Genomic DNA, 17,740 nt, shown 5'->3' on the forward strand with positions numbered 1-17,740 from the left:
AGACACATCTTTGCCGGTCCAAACTCTTTCTGGAACATCACCATTCAAAGGATAGGAAGGAGACAAATTGATCACGTCAATCGCTGTCTTCAACGCCTCACCCCAAAAGGATCTTGACAATTTAGCTTGTGAAAGCAAACACCTTGTTCTTTCCACAATTGTGCGGTTCATCCTCTCGGCAACGCCATTTTGTTGAGGAGTCTTCTTAACTGTCTTTTGGTGTCGAATACCTTGACTGCGACAATACTCATCAAATGGCCCAATGTATTCACCACCATTGTCTGATCGGATGCACTTCAATTTCTGCCCTGTTTCTCTTTCAACCATGGCCTGAAAATGCTTAAATACTTCTAGCACTTGATCTTTAGTTTTTAGTAAAAAAGCCCAAACTTTCCTTGAATAATCATCAATGAAAGTAACAAAATAAAGTGCACCACCATGTGTTCTAACTTTTAAAGGACCACAAACATCAGAATGAATCAACTCCAAAACATTTTCTTTTCTGGAAGCAACATTTTTATGAAAAGAAACTCTATGTTGTTTACCGGCCAAACAATGAACACAAGTTTTAAGATGTGTACCTTTCAAACCGGGTAGAAGCTCTTTCTTGAACAATACTTGCAGCCCCTTTTCACTCATATGGCCAAGCCGCTTGTGCCATAATTCAGTAGAAGTATCTTCTTCAAGTGCATTGACAACACCTTTACAAATTTTTCCTTGCATCGAATAAAGTGTATGAGTCTTCTTACACTTAGCCACCACCAAGGAACCCTTTGTGAGCTTCCATATTCCATCACCAAATTTGTTGTTGTAGCCTTCATCATCTAGCTTCCCGGTAGAGATCAAATTGAGGCGAATGTCGGGAACATGCCTCACATCTTTAAGCAACAACTTGCAGCCCAAATTTGTTTCCAAGCAAACATCACCCATGCCGATAATCTTGGACAAACCTTCATTACCCATTCGAACAGAACCATAATCTCCTGCAGTGTAGGTAGTGAAGAAATCAACTCGAGAAGTCACATGAAAAGAAGCACCAGAATCAATCACCCAATTGCTCTCTTGGCCCACAAAATTGATACAATCATCTTCACAAACGACCATGAGATCAGCATTGGTAGTAACTGCCGTTGTGTCTTCTTGCTTCTTGTCCACACTTTTGTCACGCCTTTTCTCCTTATTCTTGAGCTTTCGGCATTCTCGCTTCATGTGCCCTTTCTCATGGCAATAATAACACTCAACGTCTTTCTTTGAAAAAGAACCATCTTTTGATTTGTCACGGCTTTGATCACGACCATGAGGAGTCTTACTCCTCCCCTTTGTTTTGCTTCGGCCTCTCACAACGAATGCTTCCGAATGAGAGGAACCCGCTGATTTTCTTCTAGTTTCTTCATTCAACAGGCTACTAGTAACTTGGCCCATTGTGACAACTCCATCAGGTGCCGAATTACTAACCGTCACAACTAAAGTCTCCCAACTTTCGGGCAAAGAACTCAGTAGCATCAAAGCCTGCAACTCATCATCAAAAACAATTTTCATAGAAGCAAGTTGGTTAACAATACTCTTTATTTCATTCAGATGTTCCGGAATAGGGCTGCCTTCTTTATATTTTAAATTAACCAACTTACGAAACAGAAAAGCTTTATTTGTGGCTGATTTCCTATCATAAAGACCCTCTAATTTTTTCCATAAATCATGTGCTGAAGTTTCAGTAGCAACATGATGAAACACACTGTCATCAATCCATTGACGGATAACACCAACGGCTTTTCGATTAAGCCTATTCCATTCATCATCTTTCATACCCTCGGGTTTGCCAGAATCACCCTCAATGGGTCCATATAAATCTTTACAAAATAATAGGTCCTCCATTTTAGTTTTCCAAGTTACCCAATTGCTTCCATTGAAGCTAGACATACGACCCACATTCCCCTCCATTGATTTACATAAATAAATAGACCCAAATAAACCGTAAGCTCTGATACCAGTTGTTAGGGAAAATTGATGTGATTCCCCACAAGTAAATCAATCAATGGGAATAAAAACTAATGCGGAAAAATTAAATCAAAGGCAACACAAGAATTTTTACGTGGTTCCCTCAATGTGAGGTACGTCCACGGGATCGAAATCCGATTCCACTATCAACCAAATAAGTTCCAAACGATTACAAACGAGACACTAATGGTCTCACAAACCACCCTTAGGTGAATTCCAAATAATCACAAATAAACAAAGAGGAAAGACCTCACCAAATAGATGAACCAAAATCTTCAGAACCAAAGTTGTAGAAGACCCAAAATAACGAACCAAATCAACTTCCACACAAAACTGAAACAAACCCACTGTGCACCCACACAAATCAATGTTTGTTGCTGTGTTTCTCAACTTCGGGAAAAACAAATCAAGTAAGGCAGCCGCTGCGCCTCTTTTTTTTTTCCCCAGCAAAAACGAAGACAATATATATATATATTATATATGTTGTGAATCTTGGATTTTTATAATTAAATCCTAATTGTATCCAAATTGAATTGGGTCTCCTCAAATATAATATATAAAAATATATTATACTAAACCAAGCCAAATTAAAACTCTTTTAATAAATCAATTGGGTCCCACACTCCAATAAGGAGGTATACCCAACAAAACTCAAAGAGAATAAGCAACCAATGAGTTAGACTACCCGTAAGTGCCAATTTCTCAAAGAGATATTTGATAGGATCTAATCTCAAAACCAGAATTACAGAGTGAGCTAACAAGTAGTGTCTCAACTTCCTAATTGCCCAAACCAAAGCTAAGCAAGCTTTCTGTAGAGGAATGTAGCCGATCTCGTAATCCAACATCTTCTTACTCGGGTAATAGATGGCCTTTTCCACCTTAGATTCTGATTCTTACGCTAACATGCACCCCATAGTTGAATCTATTACCGACAAATACATGATCAGCAGCTTTCCCGGTTCTGGCGGCGATAATACGGGTGGATTCTAAAGGTACTGCTTGACTTGTTTGAAAGCAAACTGACATCAATCATCTCATCAGAACTTCTTCCGCTTTTTCAAGAGACTAAATAGTGGTTCACAAGTCAAGGTTAGTTTTGCGATAAACCGTCTTATGAATTGCACTTTGCCTAGAAAGCCGCGCACCTCATTTTCAGTCTTTGGTGGTGGCATTTCTAAAATGGCCTTGATCTCGGTGGATCTACTTCAATTTCCCTCTACGTGATCAGAAATCCCAACATTTTCCCTACAGTCACCCCAAAAGTGTATTTTTGCGGGTTTAACCTCAGTCTATACTCCTTGATCCATTCGAAGAATTTTTCGAGCACAGTATAGTGGCCTTCTTGTTCTTTGGATTTAATAATCATATCATCTACATACATCTCAACTTCCTAATGGATCATGTCGTGTAAAATGGTGGTTACAACTCTTTGATACATAGCCCCGGTATTCTTCAACCCGAAAGGCATAACTCTGTAGTAGTAAGTACCCCACGACGTGGTGAATGCAGTCTTCTCACTATCCTCAAGCACCATCAAAATCTGGTTATATCTGGAAAACCCATCTATTAACGATAGCAATGTATGGCCAACAGTGAAGTCTACCAATTCATCAATGTGCGGCAGTGGAAAGTCGTCCTTTAAACTAGCCTTATCCAAATCCCAGAAGTCAACGCAGACTTTGATTCTGTCATTCTTCTTTGGAACTAGAACAATATTGGCCAAATGAGTCAGGTATTCAAACACCAATAAAAATCCAACGTCAATCTGCTTGGTGATTTCATTTTTAATCTTCAGTGCCCAATCCGAACGGATTCTACAGAGTTTCTGCTTGACAAGTCGGGCCTAGAGGTCAAGAGGGATCCGGTGCTATACAATCTCTAGATCGATTCCAAGCATGTCTTTGTAGGACCACACGAAAACATCTTTGAAATCTTTTAATAAAGCGATTAAACGCTCATGTTCCTCTGAAGACAACGTGAACCCGATTTAGACTAAGCGTGGATCCTTCTTAATACCCACATTAATCGCAATGATCTTATCTATACAGGGCTTAACACGTCTCTCATCCTCTTGGTCAATCAAGTTTTTCAAAGCCTGAGGAATTTCTTTCTCTTCGTTTTCATTAAAATTTTAAAAATCTTGGTCAATGCAATAAATTAACGGCATAAAGAAATAAACAGAATTTGCAGCATTTCAGAAGTTCTGGCTCTTCGATTACAACAAACTCAAAAGAAAATACAAAAGAGGACCTAGACAGGACCATGGCACCCGGGCTACCACCCCTAGAAGTGCCGGACTCAGACTCCTCGAACTGACTCGAATCTGATTCCAACTCAACAAACTCCGTGGAATCAGATTCAGGCTCGTCATCCGATTCAGAATTAGCAATAAAACCCTTCTCCAACTACCAAGTAAGCCGTGGTGCCCTCAACGCGTCCAGAATGCGACTGGTGAAAACCACAATCGATTTCTTTCTGATCATAGAGACAGTAAAGGTATCTCCTATGTTCTCTGTGTTGGTCTCAGAATCTATTAAGAGATTGACCAGCACTGCCTTTACTCTAACCTTACTGCTGTCTGAATCGTCATCTTTGCTCTGGCCTGTGTTGGTGCTCAGATTAGCCCCCTCTTCATCACTGTCTTGGAGTTAGTGGTTGAAAAATATTTCAAATCTGGGAAAATGCTTTTTTGTTGAGGAATGCACCCAAGGCTCAGGAAAGCTCCAAAAGAGGAAATCCTCTCATTCTCTGACAAAGCACCCATTCAATGTTTCCCAGATTGGCCTATGAACCAGCTCGTAATGCTTCTCGGCTCTTTTGGCCTTAGCCCTTTCTTTTATTTCTTCTCCCTTCTTTTTTCAATCCTCTTTGGTGGGTACATAGCCCAACTCAAAGGCATAGGGATTATGTGGCATCTCAGCTAGCGCCACAACACCTTTTCTTCCGCTCCTTTCAAGCCTCATTCCTGGAATATGCTGCAATTTGTTCATGAAATAGATGGACTAAGCATTGACATACATGCCTTCGTCCTTGGCTAAGATTGTCTGTACCATCTGGGCTTCCGCCAAAGTGAATCTCGAAAGAAAAGCATCCCCATCACCATGATTGATCTCCAGCAAAGGTGTGGTTACCTCTGGCGGTGGATGAATAGATGAATTCCCAAAAACGGTTGCCATTCCTCCATCGTGAGGGTATTTCATCATTTGGTGCAGAGTGGAGGACACAACCTTCATGTAATGCAACCAGGGCCTTCCTAGAAGTAGGTTAAAGGTAACTGACACATGAAGTACATAGAACTCAATCTCATGCTCGGAAGGGCCCACTTGGACTTGGACTTTCACCGTCTCCATAACTTCTCTACTCGTGTTGTCATATGCCGAATCTCTTAGGCTGTGGGGATGAAATCTGTCGGCTTCATGCCTATCACATAGGCAGTACAAGAAGGACAGACGTTGATTGCAGAGCTGGTGTCCACGAAAACCACTGGCACCCACTTTCTTCTGCACTCGATAGATATGTACAGTGGCTTATTGTGAGCCGATCCTTCCAGCGACAACTCTTTATTGGAGAAAGTGAGCATAAGCTTGGTGTTACTTGGGAAGATCAGTCCAACGAGCTGCTCTGACGTAGTATCAATCGACAACTTAGCCTTATCCATTGCCGACAAAACCGTTTATCGGTGTACTCACGAAACCATAAGGATGCCCCAAATGAAAATATCAGCCTGGATCTTTTTGAGTTGTTTCAGAATTAGTTCCTCCTCCAGCTTTTTTTTCTTCTTATTCTCCTTCTCAACCTCCCAGTCTTTTCTTGAGGGTTTAGCCTAATCCAAATGTGGAGGTTTGAAATGCCATCCAGTCTGGGTGATGTGATCTATTTCCTCTGTATACCAAGTATTGTCCGGGATATAGTCTCCCCAGTCCTCATCTATATGGGCAAAATGCAAGTCGCTATCTTCCCACCACTCACCATTAGCTACCGATAAACAGCCGTACGGCTTAACTTGGATCACTCCCACAGGACAAGTATCCCCCTCGGGCGACAAGATGTTGCAATCTTTCGGCTATCTTCGATCATCTCCCGTTCAAACTGCCCCAATACAACTTCTTGTTCAACGTTCGTAATTTCCATAACACCTAAATCTTGGGTTTGTTTTTCCATACTATCGACTTCTGGCACTTTCTCTTTCCTTTGACTTCTTCGGCTACCATAACTACAACGACTTTTTTTTCTTCTTCCGATTTGACTTTGGTTTCCTCTTCTTCGTCGGACTCATCGCTTAACCATCTTCCGTTGTCAGTCGACAGGCTTAGATCAAACCAACTGATCTGTACATTACCTTGGTTTTGTTCTTCGAAGAATTGTAGGTTGTCCAAATCTTCTTCAAGATCCACAAGATCATCCAACCCTTGGCTTGGGCCATTTTCCCTAACCAAATTAATATCCATTGAGGTTGGCAGAACTACCTCAGGCTTGGTTTAGGTGACATTCAAATAATTTCCCGGGACTTTCCAGCGACAGACTGGCACCTCCCTCTGAGGTCGAAACCTCATCTTCTTTGGGCGTTGTCACTACAAATTTGTAAGGCTCAGGTTGTGGGTTGGATGTGTTCATCATGAACACATCTGTGTCTTCAGGGATGAACAACACCGACTTTGGTAAGTAGGAGGGGGTAATATAGACGCTCAGGTCAAACGTAGGTGGTAGTGTATGGATGAAGTGGATATTTCTAGGTGGAGGAACTTGGTTGTGGACAGAGAGTGGGTTGGTGGTCACATTTGGCTTTTGGGGTGGAGCTATGACTTTGTTGTCGACGAGATCTTGAATCTCATGACGTAGGCGGAAGCACCGGTCAGTTTCATAGTCGTGCTGTTGATAGAAAACATAATATTTGGTTAGATCGTGCTTGGGTAGAAGAGGGTCTAGAAGTTGTCGAGGTTCCAGGGGTTTTAGATACCCCTTTTTGATTAACACCTGCATGGCTCGAGATAGAGCCATGTAGAGCTAGTTGAAAGTTCTACCTGGAGGTCGGGTAGGGTTAGAATTTTGTGGGCTCATGTTGGCAAAGGGGTCGGCAGTTTTGGTTGTGGTGACAACACTAACTTCTGACGGCCTCGCAGCTGTGCTACCCTCGGCAGCATTGGAACTACGAACAAAAGGCCTTTCTTTACCATCTGTGATGATGCCGTGTTTCATTGCGTCTTCAATCTGAACCCCCATTTCATGAAGTTCTTTGAATGTGAATAAGGGAAGAACGATCATCTTCTATAGCAGCTTGCCTTGAAGATTCTAGACAACCATTCGTATTTGGTCTTTCTCCGAGGGTCGAGTGGTCATCATCGATGCCTTGGCCCTCTATCTAGTTACGAACTCTGAGAAACCCTAGTTCTACTGACATGTTGTTTTAAGATCACGAGTTGTGACCTCGATCTGTGTGCTGTAGGAGTATTGAGCAAGGAAAGACTCAGCCAATTCCTCTTAGTTCTACTTCATAGAGTCCTTCAACTTAGCATACCAGATGACAGCTATACCTGACATGGTTTGACTGAAAAGCGACAACTTCTGAAGTCTAGTCAAACCCATTGGTCACAGGATATCAGAAAATAGCCGTAGAAGTACCATTGGGTCTCCAACGCCGTTGAAGCAGTCAATATGCGGCATTTTGAATCGCTCCGGTAAAGTAACTACAGATTCAGTATACCTATCCTTTATATCTGGAATGGAGTTAACCCCTTGTGTCTTCTTGAATAGTTTTTCCAAATTGTTAACTTTAAGTACGATCAAGTCAACCTCGAATTCAAAAGCTGCCTCAGTCTGATAAACTGGGGCTCTAGACGTTTGTGTTGGGATTGGGTTTGCTTGGACCGAAAAAGTCGGAACACCCTCGGCTTGCTGATCCTGAGCGGTGGCAACATTGGTAGTGGTGCCAGGTATGGGGATAGCCACATTAGGTGTGTGTGAAGCAGAAGCCAAGCTGGCTGCTGTTGTTGTTATTGTAACCTGTTTGTGACCTCAGCTTGACGGGCTATGTCATGCTAGAGAAAGTCAATTGACTGCTGCAGACGACGTAGTAATTCTTTCAAATTTGATGTGGATACTAAGCCATTTTGGGAGTAGATGGTTGTGCTTAAGGTGAACTGAATATGGGTGAGCAGATGGGTGATTGCTCAAACAGCTGAACTGGTGAACTTTGTCTGATCCTTCTTTGCCTTGCAATTAGTGACAGTGAGGTAAACACTGGTTGTCCTCGAACAAGATCTCCGACCTTACAAAGTCTTTCGACACGAGTCCAAAATACTTAGGGGATATCAGAACTTTCTAAAGCTATGGTTTTAGACTACCTAGCAAAAGAAATAAAGAAAAAACAACAATCAGAAATCGGACAACACCTCAGCTAAGATTCCATCAGAACAAATATGATCAAAGCTGTAGGACTGTACTCCCCACTGAATTCTGCACAAACTAATATCAACTGTACCACTAATATGAGCATTCCTGTACAGTTTCACTATAAAGCACATACTAGGTAAAGAGAGCCAAAGCACCTTTATGAAGGGGTAGGGTTACCCTGTCTTAGCTTTGGCATGAACTAGGGTTTCACTACTTCAACCAAGTAGTTTTCACAAAATTCTACATACAGGTAAGCATCTTGTCCTATGTTGGAATAGTTAATATGGCTTTACTATATGCAGCTAGGTCGATTGGCAAAAAGGGATACCTCGGCAAGATTACCTAATATACCTTTCACACTTAACATCGAGAAGTGAAAAGAGGATCAAGCGGTATGACGGTAATCTAGATCTAAGAGTTGTGTTTCCAACATGGCAGAGCCCATGATCGGCCAACCTTTTGGCAAGCTTTTTAGGCAAGCCACCGACAAGCTGTCCAAGAATAGCAGATGGAAAACACAGCGACTTAAAGCACAAATGCAAATGCAACGTAAAGAATATATATCTGTAAATAAAATTTCACATCATGAAGTCCAAGTCAAGTTCTCTAATTTTTCCCAACAGAGTTGCCAGAAACTGTAGCTTGGTTTTCGTGCTCCTCGGAGGGATTTAGTCTCCTCGGATGCAATAGCCTTACTGTTCGGACTCCCATGGTTCTGAATCCGGTTTTACAAGTGCAATGTGAAATAGATTAAACAAATGAGAATCCAAATCTGGCAAATCTAAGAAAATCCATTTATCACCAGAGATGCCAAAAATGGACTGCAATGCCAGATTACAAAGTCGCCACCTAAATATTTTTGAAAAATTTAGGAAACCCATGACTTGTGTCAATGGCCACTTATCCGTCATAACCGAAGTTTCTTGGCTCGTGAACTTAGATATGAGGGGGAAAGGTCATGAATTGAGTACCTCACTCACTCGGTCAAAGATCAACTTCTACTAATCATTATGTGATTTTTAAGTACATTATATGCTCTTGTTTCGATTATTATGCTAACTTACTATGTGAGGCACACAAGTATAGACTAAGTCACCATTTTGGAATGCTTTGCTTTTATGTTTGTTTGAAAAGAGTTTTGCATATGTGCCATTTGAAAAAGCGAGCCCATATATACATTAATCAAAGTCATCATAACTTAAGCAAAATAGCTTTCATCCATAGGCATTCAAAGAGATATATCAAATAAACACTTAGCCTTATGAAAATTTGCTTGATATGGCAACACAAACACTCATACGATATGCTAAAATGAAAAAAATACTTACCTAGTACTCCGAGGCAAGCCAAAAAAAAAAAAAAAAACATAATTAGAAAAATGCATGCTCTACTATGCAAGTGACTAATGCAACACATACAAAATGCAACTATCAGATTCGGCTTCTTAACATGACATATAGATCAATTCAAGGCATATAGCAGCACATGTATTCAAACAAGAAATAATCAATGCTTATCAAGTGTTATGAGCAAATCCTAATGTATGCAAAAATGGGTGCAAGTCATGGAAATGATATGAAACCAAAAAAATATGATACTACATGCAACCATAGTAAGCAAGTAAATAAAAGGGAGAAAGAATGGGGGTTGGAAGACATACAAAATATTACAAGTGTTACAAATTAGCCCTCGCACAAGAGAGTCCGAATGAATGTCCTAATTTAAACTAATTATTACAACACCAAATGAATTAACTAAAAGTAAATTAACTAGCTATTACAAATTCAAATGAATCTAACTAATTAATTTACAAAATACTAATTCTTAAAGCATTAATTTAAAGGACTTGAACGGGAAGCGAGGACCCATACACATACAACCGAGAACATCCTCCCGGAAACCTCTTTGTTTGCTATCGGTTTCTGTTCTGTTCGCAGTCAGAAAATTATTTTGTTTTGGCCTCAGGTTCTAATCTGTTCTACCACAAAAATACCACTGACTATACAAAAATGGTGGGTGGTCGACCGGACAAAATTGTGGTCGGCCGGCTGGCCGCTGCTTTTGGGAAATAACCTACTGCCATAGAGTCAAAACAGAGCAAAAACAAAGTGTTTTCAGGAGATGTTTATCTTCTTTGCCCTTCCCTATCATGAAGATGATCAAGGGAAGAGTAGATTCGATTCACAAATCAAGTATCGCAAATTTGTTGCATGATGATCTATAAACCGATAGGACAAAAGTTCAATAAAAGAAAATGAAAGACCAACAACACCTCTTCCTTGTCATGGAGTTACCTCAAAAAAATGGTGGACATTGCTTCATGAATCATTGAATATCACCAAAAAGTATGCAATGGTTCACGATGCGATGAGTTCAATATAACGTTCGATTAAACCCAACTCAAATTTATTGCCCTTTTTTTTACCTCTTTTACTTCAATTTTATTAGTCTCTTTTACATTACCTCGCCATTTTCTTATCTCTTCTTTATTTTTATCCAAAGGTGATAATTACGTCCACTAAGTACCAAAAAAAAAAAAGGATAAAGAGAAGTATCAGAAAAAAAGGTTGTGCTTAGCATGAGGGAGATGTAATGCCTTGGTAATGAATCTCCGAAGAGATTAAATCATTAAGTATGGAAAGTCTGTTTCTTATGCCTTGAGCAACACTCTAGTGTTGGATACAACTCTTAATTAAAGAAAGTAAAGAAATGAGGGAGAATGCAGAGGTGATTATAATGATATGAGGATGTATAAAAGCTATAAAAAAGTGTAAAAAAGATTATCAACTCAAATGGATTAAAAGTTATATCCAAGAGGATTTACAACAACACATCTGTAGTATTTAAAGCCTACTTTAACACATAAAACAGCACTGAAACAACACTAAAATAGTGCTGAAAATTGAGTTTTTGAGGTGGAAAAAGTCAGCAAAAGTAGGCTAAAGCCAAGGGGTTTCAAACAAGCAACAAGCCTAAGGAAGGGTGGCTAACCCCTCATCTTTTTTGTGACTCAAAACTACATTTTTAAGCTAAAATAGATGCTGAAAACAATAGGAAAAAGCAAAGAAAAGAGATAAAAAAAGATGGTACAAAGGCCCAAAGATTACCCTTTAAAGAGAGGATGACCTTCTAGTTCACAAACCACAAGTTGACCACCATCAAGAGTTGAAATTTAGGTTCAAGAATCTCAGCAAGAGACCTCTAGTTTCGGCTAAGAAGGTGTATGTATGGTGTATATATATTACAAGAGAGAGAGGTAGCGTGTTTGGTAAGCTATAGGCTCTTGGCAAAATTTTCTAATCCTAAACCACGAGGGGTAGTCATGTATTTATAAAAAAATACGTCCTCACGTTGAAAATATCTATATTGAGCCAGCTGGTGCAAGACATGCACATGGGGACAGCTGGTAGCCAAAAATATCTGTTTATCGGGAAACATGGTCGACCAACCATGAAGATGGACGGCTGGCCAACCAAAAATGGCCTGTTGGCCACTTGTTGGCCAGCAGGCCTTTAAGTGGTCAGGTTAAAAAAAAATAGGTTTTGGTTTAAAGAGGGTACAAGGTTTAGGTTCTAAAGCTTAAAAAACCGAAGCCTTTACTGAAAAAATTGAACGATTGTACAGTGTAATAATTCATCATCGAGTGTTCAACGTAAGGCGCCCAAGTTTTAAAGGCGGTCAAAATGGGGTGTCTGTAGGCATTTACACAAAAATCCTATTTATGAACTTATATTCCATTAAATCTTAATTAAGATTTTTTTGACCTTCAAGTCCCATTAAATTTTTAATAGTCAGAATTACCCTTCAAATAATAATTATTCGTCATTTATGATTATCTATAAGGGAATATGATAATTTGACATTTATTCTGATTTTTAAAACTTTAAAATATCAATTTTCAAATTGAAAAAACTAAGAAGAAAAAAAATTATGTGCAAAAAAAAATAAAAAAAATAAGTAATCAGCTTGTTTGGTTTTGATTTCTAGAAAACACTTTTTAGAAAATTTCACTTTTTTGTGTTTCATATTTTTTTTTTGTTTTTAATGAATTTTTTTAATATTTTAAGAATTTAAAAAAAAAATTAGATACACCTAATATGAATACATTTAAAAAGTATAATATTTACGAAAAAATATTTTAAAAACTCAATAAATATCAAAAATATAAAAAAATTACTAAAATTCAGTATATTTTTCTTATTTTCGTGTATTTATTAATTTTTTAAAAATATGTTTTCATAAATATTCTATTATTTAGATACATCTAAGTAAGGTGTATCCAAAAAAGTAAAAAAATTGCTCAAAATTTTAAAAATATTCACTAAAAATAAAAAAAAATACAAAAAAATAAAAAAATCAATTTTCAGAAAATTGCAACCAAACGCACTGATTGTTTTTTTTTTTGTTGAAAATATTGAATTTTTTTTTTTTGCGTAAAATTAAAAAATTTGTGTCTATAAAGCAGCATGATGATGGAATATTAATGTGCAAAACTGAAAAAAAAATTAAAACAAAAAAACTGATAATGTTCTCAATTTTAAAACTGAAAAAAAAACTTTTAATGTTCTCGATTTTATTAGATAATTGAATCAAACCAATAAGTAGAAGGGTAAAAATGTTTAATCTCATATTCTGTTTTTTTTATCAGTTAGTGAAAAATTATCTACAATATTACTATACAAAATTAATAATGTTTTTAGTTTTAAAAATAAAAAAAAATAGATAATATTTTTAATTTTACTAAATATAACTTATTGATTTAAAAAAATTTAAATAAGACCAAAACTATAATAATATTTGTAAATAAAATTTTTAGATAATTGACTCTTTTTTATTTATATTTATTTCAATAACACGCAACAGATGTGCAACTAAAAATTACAACACCGTGGTGGTCCAATGTTCATTTCCACGCGCTTTGCCAACAGAATGGTGGTACAATATTCATTTCCATCTGGTTTGCTGAGAGCGAGGGTCTGTTTGTTAGAGCATCAAGTTTTTCAAAATTATTTTTTAGTTAAAAAATTTTAAAAATTAATTCTATCAAACTCAATTATGACTCATCAAAATTTACAATAGTTACAGTAACTGTTACAATAAACGAGACACTCTTTATTGTCATTTGCGTGTAATCGGATGTCCGTTTGGAAGTTCGACCGATCAACGACAATTTTTTTTTTTTTTGCTTTTTTAAGAATTGTTTGGCTAGTAATTTATCAATTTAATAAAAGAAAGAAAGACTAACAAACATAATAAGAATATAATATTTAATAAGAATAAGTTAGTATAAAGAGTTTGATGTAGTAGGTATTAAAAGGTGAGTAGCTAAAATAATGAAATAGCTTTAATTTAATTAAAAAATTAAAGAGTTTGGTATGGATGCTCTTATGTGAGATGAAGGAAGGAATGTGATTGAGATGGACGTGAAATCATTAATATTGTGTTTGTTTTAAAAAATAGAGAGGGAATTCATAAGCCCTCCAAATTAGGATGGGCCTCCGATGTTGGTAATGAGATGGAGGCAAAAAACTTGGTATTAAAAAATTAATCTTCTGACTTAATTTTTTAAATTTTTTTTTACATATTGGATTTTTTTTTGAATATTAATGATTAATATTTTTGTATTTTTATTAAGTAAAAATCATTATTTTATTTATTTTATTATTTTCTATAAAAATAATTTAACAATCTCTATATTAATAATTATCATCAAAATAAATATAATTTTATTGAATTCCTTTACTGTCAATTCTCTCCCATCTGTCTTCCAAAATAAATAGAATCAAGATCCCCTCTTTAAATTTCTTACATGACGTCTTACTTGCTAAATCATTAGACTCACTTTTAGGCCTAATTTCGATGATTCGGACTGTTTACATTTTAAAATTTGTTGAGTATATTACACTTGTAAAAAATTAAGTTGATCGGGTATTAAAAAACATGTGTTCAGATTATCGAACTAAATTTTTTTTTTTTAAATTTAATAAATAATTTTCTGAACACATACTTTTATTCGAATGACTTAATTTTTTATAAGTATCATATATTTAATAAATTTTAAAATATAAATAATTTAAATCATCAAAATTGAATATAAAAGTAAACTCAATAGCCCAATAAATACAAAGACTTATTTTGAGAAGATGATTATAATCAATTTTTTAATAAAAAATTACTTATAAATAACCTTTTTTTTTTTTTTTAAGAGAAGAAGTAAGTTATAATTTGAGATATAAATTATAATCCACTTCTCAAAATTGGTCGAAGTCTGAGGAAGAATTTCAAAGAGGAGATCCGATTCAAATAAATGGGCCAGCGTTGGACTAGGAGTAGTAGAGAGAGACAAAGAGGAGAGAGAGAGAGGGGGAAAACAAACGGGCCAGAGTTGTACTATATGATTAGTAGAGAAAGAAACAGAGAGAGAGAGAAAGAGAGAGAAAGGGGTAGTGTAGTGAGTGTTTATAGAGTTGTATGAGAGGTACCAAGAAAAGAAGGGAATCAAACAAGTGCATGAACTAGACGGCAACTATTTTATCTTGATTGAAGAAGCAAAGCCCAAATGGAATCTCTGCTTTTTGGGTCTTTTCCCAAACCTTCTTCATCTTCTCTTTCATTTCCAGTTTCAGCCGACCTTTCTTCAATTAAAACTGGTATCAGACTCTTCTTTTCAATGTCTTATTAGTCTCCACGCATTTTTTACTCTGTATTTTCAGATCTTCACTTCTGATAGGGGTTTTTGGGTTTTTGTAGTTTTTAAATCTTTCTGGGTATCTTTTAATCCCTCCACAGATTAATTTTTTTCTGGGCATCCAAGCACATTAAACTCACACGGGTTTTGATTTTTTAGAAAAAGAAATTAATTGATTTATGCTTTTTTTTTCTTTTTTCTTTGTTCTTTTTGTTTTGTGTGCAATTGATTCATGATGGTCTCAGTTGGGTTGGCTTTGTTTCTTTTAGTAAATTGGAATTTACTTTTACTATATCCGAATCTCAGCATATTTAGCCTTTGGCAATGACTTTTTTTAAGTTGATTTTTTGGGTTTTTTTTTTTTTTTTTTTAGCTTGGAACTTTTTTTGTTCCTTTGTTATTTTTGATTGACTTTTTTGATTTTTTAGCTTTTGGAATGGTGGATTTTTTTTTTACTTCTGTGATTTTTGACTTTTTGTGATTTTTTAAACCTTTTTTTTTTTATTTTTTTAGCCTACTTAAAAACGAAACAACCCCTCACTTTTCTATTTTTTTAAAAATTTCCCTTGATGCGTTGAAGTTCTTTTTCTTTTCTTTTCTTTTTTTAATTTTTTACCCTCCTGGTGTGAAGTGATATAACTTTATTTCATTCTTCTACCAAGAAAGATTTTACTTGATTCTGAACTTGTTGATATGGGCTTTTATTCTTGAAAACTCTAATTTTCAATTCAGACTTTAAAAGGGGTGTTTGAATCTGATGAATTGTCTTGATTATTAAGTAGGAATGGTTGGAGGAATGAAAATTTCAAACAGGATGCTTTCTAATTATGATTACTGATTACTCAATCTAATTTGGTTCTCTTTCAGTTTTTCCTGTTCTTCCATCAATTGAAGGACTTAGGCCTCGTTTGCGAACATGCTAATTTAGTAACTTTTTGGCTATTTGGCTAAAATATGAGCTAAAAGAAACTAGTATGTTTCGGGATGATTTTTTTGACTTTTTACGGAAAAATGTGCAAAAAATAGAGAGAAAAGCGAATCTTTGACTTTTTGGTATGGATTATTGATTTTTTGGCTAATTTAATAATTTTTTAACTTTTTGGCTAAAAATGAGAGTTCGTAAATGAGGCCTTAATACTGGCTAGTTGTCACTGTCAGTGATTTGATATTTTTAGAGAGAAATCAATACTTACCTTAGTTAAATATAGCTTACATAATTTAATATATGATACATGATACGATAAATGAATACTTAAATTTCTTTAGCAATTTTGAAGGAAAAAAAAAATGTAACTTATTTTATGTAAATTAATATTATTAGAAATTTTCATTAGCTTATTAAAGGAATATGTTGAGATGAGAATGGTCCTTCCTTTTATTGTTCTCCACCTTTTTGATAAATATCTACTTGTCTGATCTGGTATAGGTATCGTTGTGTTGATTTTGGCCTTACTCACACTGGTTAAAGTTCAAAGTTTTCTACTGTGGATGAGCTCTTTGAAAACTTAAAAGTTATAAATTAAATATTAACTGCACTCTACATTTTATATGCATTGAGTATTAAGGATTATACATTTTATATGCATTTTATCTTTCAAGTAACCTTACTTTCTCACAGAATATTTGTGTTTGCTATAACTATATTTATTATTATTTTTTTTTAAAGATGCTAAAGTACCTTATTCCTTGTGTGTTTATTTATAAGCTTAATCAGTATTGTTCAACCACTGGTAATGTCGCTTAATGTCACCCTTTTCATGGCTTATAAGGAAAACTTTGAACCACCTAAATTGCACTGAAGTTGTTTCTGCAACATATTATTTTCTGTGAAATTTGTATTCAATCTATTATATTCAGGTCTTCCAAGGCAACAATTTCTCATCATTTTTGATCTCTTGAACTGAAAGGTTCTTCCATAGCCGTAAAAGTTTCAAGATGCCGAGCATGGAACATCCTAGAAAAATGCTGCACTAAGAGGTTGCAGAGGCGGTTTGTAGTGTATCGTGTTGGAGGTTGTAATGAAAGCTCTCCATTCTGTCATACTAGATATATGAAGCATGTGGTAAATGCAGCCTCTGGACAGCCTCTTGAATCTGAGCCTGATGCTTATCGTCACAAGAACCCTTGGACTGTTCAAGATGCCTTAAATGCTTTCTACAGGTTTTCGCGGCCTCATACAATTATAGGAACGGTTAGGTTCAATTTTATTATGATCAATCTTAATATGGTTGTGTATTTAATGTTGAATTGGATTTAATTAGGTTTTCTCTTACTTCATCTTTTCAATTTTAGAATTTAAAGGAGACTTCATTACTTTTCTCTGTGAGCAGGCATTGAGCATAATTTCAGTTTCTCTCCTTGCAGTGGAGAAGCTATCAGATTTTTCTCCATTATTTTTCACTGGGGTGTTAGAGGTGCTTCAAAACTTTTGTTCAAGTTGAAAAAGTTCATTTGGACACTTCATAAAGATGATTTCTTACACAATTTTTATTTTAGCAGGCCATTGTTGCTGCCCTTTTGATGAATATTTATATCGTTGGTTTGAATCAGTTGTCTGACATAGAAATAGACAAGGTAGCTCATGTATAATAACTATTTACTAATGACATTGTGATAATGTGGATTAAGGAAAATAATGGAAATTATGAATGCCTCATGTTTAAAATT

General features: G+C 36.0%; 1 protein-coding gene across 10 annotated transcripts in view; it reads left to right on the forward strand.

Moving 5' to 3' along the window:
* Window positions 1-14,633: 14,633 nt before the first annotated feature.
* Window positions 14,634-17,740, forward strand: part of HPT1 (homogentisate phytyltransferase 1) — a 39,898-nt gene continuing 36,791 nt past the window's right edge. For 8 of the 10 annotated variants that reach the window (XR_014364445.1, XR_014364446.1, XR_014364447.1 and 5 more), the window contains exons 1-4: window positions 14,634-15,035; window positions 16,981-17,264; window positions 17,404-17,487; window positions 17,573-17,647. Coding sequence is in view for 7 of the 10 variants with exons in the window: in XM_082920630.1 (XP_082776756.1) it covers window positions 14,945-15,035; window positions 16,981-17,264; window positions 17,404-17,487; window positions 17,573-17,647 (534 nt within the window). In the remaining 3 variants the exon portion in view is untranslated. Of the gene's footprint in view, window positions 15,036-16,930; window positions 17,265-17,403; window positions 17,488-17,572; window positions 17,648-17,740 lie in introns of all 10 variants that reach the window. The other 2 variants (XM_082920635.1, XM_082920636.1) reach the window with 1 other exon arrangement.

The sequence above is a fragment of the Camellia sinensis genome, chromosome 3 (genome assembly GCF_055761805.1).
Source record: "Camellia sinensis isolate YWXY chromosome 3, ASM5576180v1, whole genome shotgun sequence".
Taxonomy (NCBI): Eukaryota; Viridiplantae; Streptophyta; class Magnoliopsida; order Ericales; family Theaceae; genus Camellia; species Camellia sinensis.